General features: G+C 36.3%; 2 protein-coding genes and 1 long non-coding RNA gene across 4 annotated transcripts in view; 2 read left to right on the top strand and 1 right to left on the bottom strand.

The window, feature by feature from the left end:
- The first annotated feature begins 218 nt into the window (after positions 1–218).
- Positions 219–2,774, top strand: LOC117827865 (cytochrome b-c1 complex subunit 10-like). The gene is made up of 3 exons (XM_034704697.1): positions 219–353; positions 1,496–1,638; positions 2,589–2,774. The coding sequence occupies exons 1-2, from the start codon at positions 292–294 to the stop codon at positions 1,617–1,619; spliced, it is 186 nt and encodes a 61-aa protein (XP_034560588.1). The 5' UTR covers positions 219–291; the 3' UTR covers positions 1,620–1,638; positions 2,589–2,774.
- Positions 2,775–3,105: 331 nt separating this feature from the next.
- The window catches only part of mbd3b (methyl-CpG binding domain protein 3b), a 10,779-nt gene continuing 6,239 nt past the window's right edge, over positions 3,106–7,645 (top strand). The window contains exon 1 of one of the 2 annotated variants that reach the window (XM_034704684.1): positions 3,106–3,291. In XM_034704684.1, the coding sequence (XP_034560575.1) occupies positions 3,278–3,291 (14 nt within the window). In that variant the 5' untranslated portion in view covers positions 3,106–3,277. Of the gene's footprint in view, positions 3,292–6,305; positions 6,689–7,645 lie in introns of those variants that run through there. The other variant, XM_034704675.1, reaches the window with a different exon arrangement.
- LOC117827881 overlaps positions 6,198–7,645 on the bottom strand; it is a 14,415-nt gene continuing 12,967 nt past the window's right edge. The window contains exon 3 of the long non-coding RNA XR_004634297.1: positions 6,198–6,386. This is a non-coding gene — a long non-coding RNA (uncharacterized LOC117827881). The remainder of the gene's footprint in view (positions 6,387–7,645) is intronic.

The following is a 7,645-nucleotide window of genomic DNA, read 5'->3' as shown; positions in this document are numbered from 1 at the left end:
CCACATTAAATTCAAGACATGATACCGAGCACCAGTATTATTTTCACAAAGTCAACACATGAAGTATTCTTTGCAGCTGGATGGTTGCCAGAGGTAGGGCACACAAACTTAAACGACCTGTGTTGTAAATGGAGACCTTTGAAATGGTGGCCTGAAACGACCCTGAGCCGTGGCACGCAGTCTTGCTAGTTATTTTAGACGGGCATAATAAAAGGCAGCCCTGGGTCCTTCACAGACATCTACGAGAAAACATTGCATGGCGTAAAGAACTACAACCGCGAGAAGGTCAGGATGATCCAGAAAATGCTTAATAAGTTCGTCGGCAGCAAGTACATTTCTGTTTTAAGAACGTGGTAAGTTAAATCACGGACCCGGGCGGTGTAGAGTTCAGGAAATACATTTACTCGACCTTTGTTGTCTTTTAAATGTCGCTGTCTAAGTCTCTGTGTCCTATATGACCGTGTAGCTTCCCAGCTAGTTAGCCTGAGCAGAGCTTCCTTGTTTATACTCCATTGACTTAGCTAGCAGGGCTACTTATACAGCTAGCTTTTCAAGGAGGTTAGTGACACTATTTACATTAGATTAATAAAGATTCTTACTCTTAGTATTGCTTTGTCAATAATAATGAGCATTAACTTGCTTGTGAATTATGATACATCATTTCACATTGCCTTCCCTTGAATGACAAGTACAGATATTCATGTAAGAGAGTACAGTTTAATGCATAGCTTCATGTTGAGGTATCTTCAAATTGTTGTAGTTATATCAGCATTATTATGTCGCTAAACTTCGTTATATTTTAAATATAGTTACAAATAGGGTTGCAAAGGGGTGGAAATTTTCCGGTAAGTTTCAATGGGAAGTTAAACTTTACATGGGAATTATGGGTAATTTAATGGAAAGGTATCCAAGCATAAATATTTGTTTTGTTATAAGCAGACATCCATCCAAAATAATACAATTCAACCAGTAATTGTAAGTACAACTTTATGAAGTATTTAATATTTTATTGAACAATCAATTATTTCATTGAAGAACAAAAAAATGAATAATGAGTTAACTATTACTCATCCGCACGACCCAACCCATTCAAAAATTAACATAAATGCAATCCAAACAAAGTCCCATTCAGCATGCAAATAAAAAAGCATCTTCTTACATGAAATCTGGTTGTTTTAGTCAGGATTATGCTAAAATATATTTCCCCCAACTATATTTAAGTCCCCTATTAAGAGTAAACCTTTAATTTAGTTAATTCCTGGTTTATTCCCATTAATTTCCATGGAAAGTTTCCACCTTTTAAGATTCCCGAAATTTTGCAACCCTAATTACAAATGATATTTCCTTTTCCCATAGATGCAATGCCTGAGGCTGATAGTGATCACTGCCAGGAGTTCAACTGTTGTTTGTGTGGCTGAATTAATCAAGGAGTTATAGATTAACTTCCAAAGTTCACACAATGAGAACTGGAATTTATTCATTTTTTTTCCTCTAGGGTGCCAAACATGGTGGGCTGGGGAACAGTTGGTGGTGTGGCCCTGGTTCACTTCACAGACTGGCGGGTTTTTCTCGACTATGTGCCGTACGTTAAAGGGAAGTTCAAAAATGATGATGAGTAAAGATCCTCTACAATCAATTGTGAGTGTGTAGTCTTCTAACCGCACTTGTCTTATTGAGCTTGTATTAACATACTCTGTTAGCAATGTTTACCAGGGTTGCTCTTTTGTTTCAGCCCCACCTTTTAACTGATGTTAAGCTGCAGGAAGGTGCAGGTCATACTGGGTGTTGAAAGTGAAGAACTAATGAAACACTTGAAGAGTTCATTTGCAATATATATATATATATATATATATATATATATTTGACATTTGTTTTATTATATTTGACATTTGTTTGATATTATTCGATATCTTTTATTGTCTTTTATACATATTTCTACCTGTTTTTATTTTAATTGTATTTATGACATGCACCTTTAGGAGCAGCGCTTCTAATTTCATTGTACACCTGACAATGACAAATAAAGGCTATTCTATTCTATTCTAAAAACAGTTAACTCTTGAAAAATTAAAAAAATGCATCAAAAACATATTTTTTCTAATACTAGCTTTTGGGATGACTGAGGTTGGTTGGCTTTAACTAAGTCAAAATGACTTTACTAATCAGAGATATCCGGAAAATGTAACTTTATTAGGAATCCATATCAAAAAGAAATGTTTTTTGAAAATGTATAAAAACTGAGTTATCTGTTTTTTTCAAATGAACTCTATATTGCTCTAAGTTTCTGTTACCTACATTGCAAGTAGGTAACAGAAACTCAGAAAATCTGTCAGTTTAAAAGATCTACAGTGCTCACCAATTTAAGCAAACTGTATTTCTTCCAATCCAGAGGTTTGTACAGGGGCCAGAACATTTCAAGATAAAAACTGGTTGGGTTTATGATATGATATCCCCACCATTCTAGACCTTCTACCAAGCCCATCATTACCCCTTAAATCCCCTCTTGAATTCAGAAATTCAAATGTATAGGCAGGGCACATGTCTGTATGTACATTTTGCTAATGAGTGGGCTGTTTGTTTACCTACAGGACCACATCTTGGGAATGGGCACATGGGTGGATTGCTTTTACAACCCGAGTTTAAGAGGCATGCCACGGTTCAGCAAACACCATCTCTGCAGGCTTGCTGGGATTTCAGACTACGGGATGCACTCTGTATAAAGGCTGTTCTTGATCCAGTATTATTTAATGTGAATAAAACTCTAATTGACCCAATTGTGTCAAGTTATTCAGAACATTTTCTAATAACTTTGTTTTGCTTGAACTGTTTGGTGGAGGGGTTTTAAAGTATATTGTGTATAATGCATCACATGCAACTCCAGTGTGTTTGTTATTTTTGTTCCTCCAAAAATTTTAGATTGGATGGTTTTAAAAGCTGAACTATGTAGACTTTATTCTAGCCAACTGGATGCGAGTTATTGTATTGTCAAACTTATGTGAAATAAAATATATATTGGCTAGAAAGCATATGAAAAGACTCTGACAACGTAATTCTTGCGCATATTGATGAACACTTTCACCATGCTATTGTTGGCCTACATGCACACCGAGATTATTCCAGGTTCAAGCACCCACTCACTCATTTTATCAACCAGACAGCGAAATTTGCGTGGATAATGTCTTCCATTTCTGTCATCGAAGGGGGAGGGGACTGAAAGAGGAGAGGGGAGAAGGGATTTAACATAGCGAGAGGGAGAAAACGAGATAGTGTCTTCAAGATGGATAAAAACGAGTAAGTACAAAATTTACAGGACATTGAAACCGTCATGAAGCGCTTTAATAGTATCTGTAGCATCTGGTGCACGATGTGTCGTTTTGATAAAATATCTTGACACTGTATATCATCGATTAGGCAAATGCACTCGGTGGTCTCGCTTTTGCAAAATTGCTATGCCGCGGTCTTTAGCTAGGATGTCGGTCTCTACATCATTTCTACGAGGTCTTCTTTTCTGATCCCTAAATCTGGATTCACATCGAGTCGGGTTTCTGCGTCGACATTACCGTTTCGACAATTAAATATTTTCCTCGTACAATGCAGATTGTGTTTTTTTTTGTTGCTTCGTTGTTGTGTACACAAAGCCTTCGTGTGTGCATTGCATGAATACACAGTAGTGTGTGTGTTTCATCGATAAGATTTGTCATTCATAAAAGCCGGCTTCACGTTCGTATGACAACGGTCTGCATTGTGGTGGAGAAACGGCTCCGATTTCACGAAGCTAGCAGACATGAAACTTTCACTTTTGTACTGGACTGGCTATAAGTGCACAGCATTATATGACCAGGTCTAATAGATATTATTATCAACCAGCGGCAAAGACTGTTGTTGGGTCTGCGTTACTTCTATAAAGGGTCTATATTCAGTAGGGTATGTTTCCCATACGTTAACATGATGTTGTGTTAGCCCTCAGCGTCAACTGACAGACGCAACATCACACTTCCGGTTCAACGTTGCAAAACAAAGGACAAACGGCTTCATCAACTATCTGTTTCATTTTCATTTATTTTTATAAACAAATTTTATTCAACATTTGATAACAACAACAACAATAATAATAATAATAATAATAATAATAATAATAATAATAATAATAATAGTAATACTAATAATAATACAGAAACCAAAAATATCAATAGTAACAACAAAGAAGGACATCATGTTATCAATCATCAACATGTTCTTTCTACATCTCTAGTAAGCATAATCTTCCTGCCATGACACTTAAGTTCAGCTAAATGGATTACATTGTTTGACAGTGAGAGATGAGAGGCTGCCAACATCTGTAAAATGTATCTGTTGAACCACGAATAGTGTATTTGATCTTTTCCTATTTTAAAAATGATATCAGATCCTGAAGCCAGGATGTGTTTGAAGGAGGTGAAGGACTCTTCCAGAGAAGGAGAATCCAACGACGGCAATTAATGAAGCAAAGGAGAGGACATTAACTTGTTTGGCAGTTATTTTCAGTGTTTAATTTTCAACCCGTTTATTCATTAAAAAAAAAAAATGTTCTGACAGACGAATTCTCTTTCATGGGAAATATATTGTATACATTTTTTTTTACCTTTACATACCAAAACTGTAAGCACTGCATGAAGCTAGAAGATGGAATAATATCATCATATCTAACAGTTTTCTCTTAGCTGAGGATTTCAAACACACATGAATGCAACATGTAAGAAAATAAGGGATGTCGTGTACTTTTCCATAATTTTTTTCATCACATTAAATGTTGGTGTAGGAGCAAAGCACACTTTAATAATTGCTGTGTTCTAAAGATTAAAAAACAAGACAGTATATTTTCTTGTATTTTTTAAATAATTTTGATATGTTTAATAACTGTAGAATAATATTGTGTATGCCTAAATAACATTTCGTAGTAACTTTAGATTATATAAGAAAACTTAAATGTCCTCCAAGAGGCAATTTGTGGTACCATACAGCTTAAAAAACACAACAACATGAAAGTTACATCAGACACACACAACAAAGGATCCAAACAACCCATAGTAACCCATAGCTGCTTCTCATTACTATAATAAAAAACCCCACCTCCACAGACATGACATAATATTCACAGTAGTAGTCAGTGCTAGCCCAATGTGAACAACAATCACAGTTTAAATACAAATAAATGAAATAACATTGGTGTACTTGTAGACAACCTTAATTAGGTACACCAATGTTATTTTACTCTTACTTGGAAAGAAATCAGATTGTTTATTAGGCTACTTAATCATATACCCATTGCGTTTTTAAAAGGTTTGAACAAGTGTTCAGGCTATTCCATTTTTCCTTACATTTTTGACAAATTTTCTTCCACCCCTGTTTTTCATTATAAAGGCCATCATTAATACTTTCACTGGTTTCCTTTTTTTGTTGATTTTTTTCCCTTCCAGCTTTAGCCTATACAGAATTATACTCACTGAAATGTCCCTGAATTTTTGTTTGATATTTTACATACACATCAATTTGATTTAAAACTTAGTTTTTAGTAAAAACAGTCATCATGTTTTGGGTTAGCTTAGTTTTATTTCAAATTAGTCAGATACGTTGGATGAAAATAGGGTACTCTGACAAAACTTTAAAATAGTGCTATTTAAGAACAACAACCAAATATATTTTAGAAGAAAGATGCTCAATAACTTAATCAAAATATGACTTTAAAAAGAAAAGTGACTAATTTCGTTGTCACTTTATTTTACGGAAGATATCACATTCATATAATGCAGGGGTTCCCAAACTTTTCAGCCAAAAATATTGGTGCCAAAGAGTCGTTTTTTAGATAACTTTTGTCATTTAACTTTTTTTATTGCATTTTTTTTAGTACTTCTTTGTTCACAACAAGTGAACAAATTATGAGTAATACAAAACCAACAAAGAGAAGAGAAAAAAATAATAATATTAGTAATAATAATTGTAAAAAAATAAAAATAATTAACAGTACAAACAAAAAGGAAGATAAACATGAGAAAACAAGGTAAATAAACAAAAAATAATAATAATAAAAAATATTTTTAGATAACTTAAAAAAAACATTCTGGAAGACACCTCTCGACCCCACACACACTTTGGGAACCCCTGATATAATGTATGGCTGGTGCCTGCAGATACTTATTCAATCGGACCGAGCCCTAACAAACGCTTGATGCTTTAATTATATGTCAAAGCTTTTGTTTTTTATTCTGAAGTTATAAGCCTCTTACTTCCTGTCTCGTGCTGGCTGCCTAGCGGTCCAGGCTGTCCTATGTTTTTCCTTGCGGATGTAGCCCTGGTGCCCCGGCGAGACAGGCAGGTAGTGATGCGGCTGAGGTCCGCAGCGGAGTGATCTGTGCGATGACAAAGAGATGAGATGTTGTTAGCACGGAGATCCCATTTCAGAGGACGCATGTAGTAATATGGTCGAAACATACGCGTGAGAGGCGAAAGACCTGCCATCAAACAAACCGGCACTTATATTTAAACCCACTTTGATAGTTCGCTGTAACTTTTAGAGGAATATCAGGCCACTCGCTTGGGAAATGGAGAAGAAGAGGTGGGATTGCACTGCTCTTCCCAAGGGCTGGAAAATGGAAGAAGTGACCAGAAAGTCGGGTTTGTCAGCTGGGAAAAGCGACGTCTATTACTTTAGGTACTACACGAACGGGAGCGTGCGAAACTTACTTTGTGCACTGTAGAGTTTTCTGACGGAGCATGAGGAAGGGGGGGACGGTGTTCGTCATAAAGTTTGGGAGGGGAGGAGAAGGGGGGGGGGGCAACAAGGCCAGCCAGGCCAGCTCCACTTACAAGTATAAGGAGTTTATCCAACCGTGCGAGCTAGCAGCAGCAGCAGCTCACGCCTGGCAAGGCCTTTAATGAATCCAACTCAGTGTCATCATGTCAGTTCATACTTTGATATTTCCCTTTTGAAATGAATCAACAACGGCAGATTTGTTTTCATTTAGCAGAGGAGAAGAGCAAGATGAGGAACAGAGGCAAGAGAGGGGGGAGGCGGGTCGTTTGTATAGTTTGTGGTAGGCTAACTACAATCATACTGGTGTTAACTGTGGTGTGTGATGTAAGATACATTTGCATGAGTTACTAGCACGTATCCACCCACAGTTGTTCTTTGTTGCTCATTGCTCAGGCTAAAGATATTTTTGCTCCCTCAAGTGGAGTTACAATGTTTCCATTCTGAAACATTTGGTTACTTTTGTTATATTTACATTGTGCTCACTGGACTTTTGGAGTTTAATGTTTAAGCTACTTATGATGATTGTGTTTTATGTATAGTCCTGTCCACTCATACTTTAATATGTGATGTTCTGTCTAAGATAACAAACAGGCTTACAAAGAGAGAAATAATCAAAGATTGCATCCATTTCACAAAGTAACGTGGTTCCATTGTCCTCTTGAATGTGCACTGCTTCTGTTGCTTTGACTTGTTGCATGTTCTGGTCTCTGTTTGTTCTTTCTGTCTGTTGTGTGTGTGTGTATATGTGTTTTTGATTTGTGACCTATCTATTTTTGTACCTCTGTGTTTTATTTTCACTCCTGATGCCTTTTGAGCAGATTTGTTGTTGTTGTTGTTGTTGTTCTCTGTTAATGA

Source organism: Notolabrus celidotus, chromosome 2, assembly GCF_009762535.1.
Source record: "Notolabrus celidotus isolate fNotCel1 chromosome 2, fNotCel1.pri, whole genome shotgun sequence".
Taxonomy (NCBI): Eukaryota; Metazoa; Chordata; class Actinopteri; order Labriformes; family Labridae; genus Notolabrus; species Notolabrus celidotus.
This window is presented reverse-complemented; position numbering and strand designations above follow the sequence as displayed.

Bases quoted from the DNA above. Each gene is read 5' to 3' on its own strand.
- LOC117827865 (XM_034704697.1), top strand. From the start codon at position 292: ATGATCCAGAAAATGCTTAATAAGTTCGTCGGCAGCAAGTACATTTCT. The intron at 354-1,495 runs GTAAGTTAAATC...TTTTTCCTCTAG, and splicing joins ATTTCTGTTTTAAGAACGTG to GGTGCCAAACATGGTGGGCT.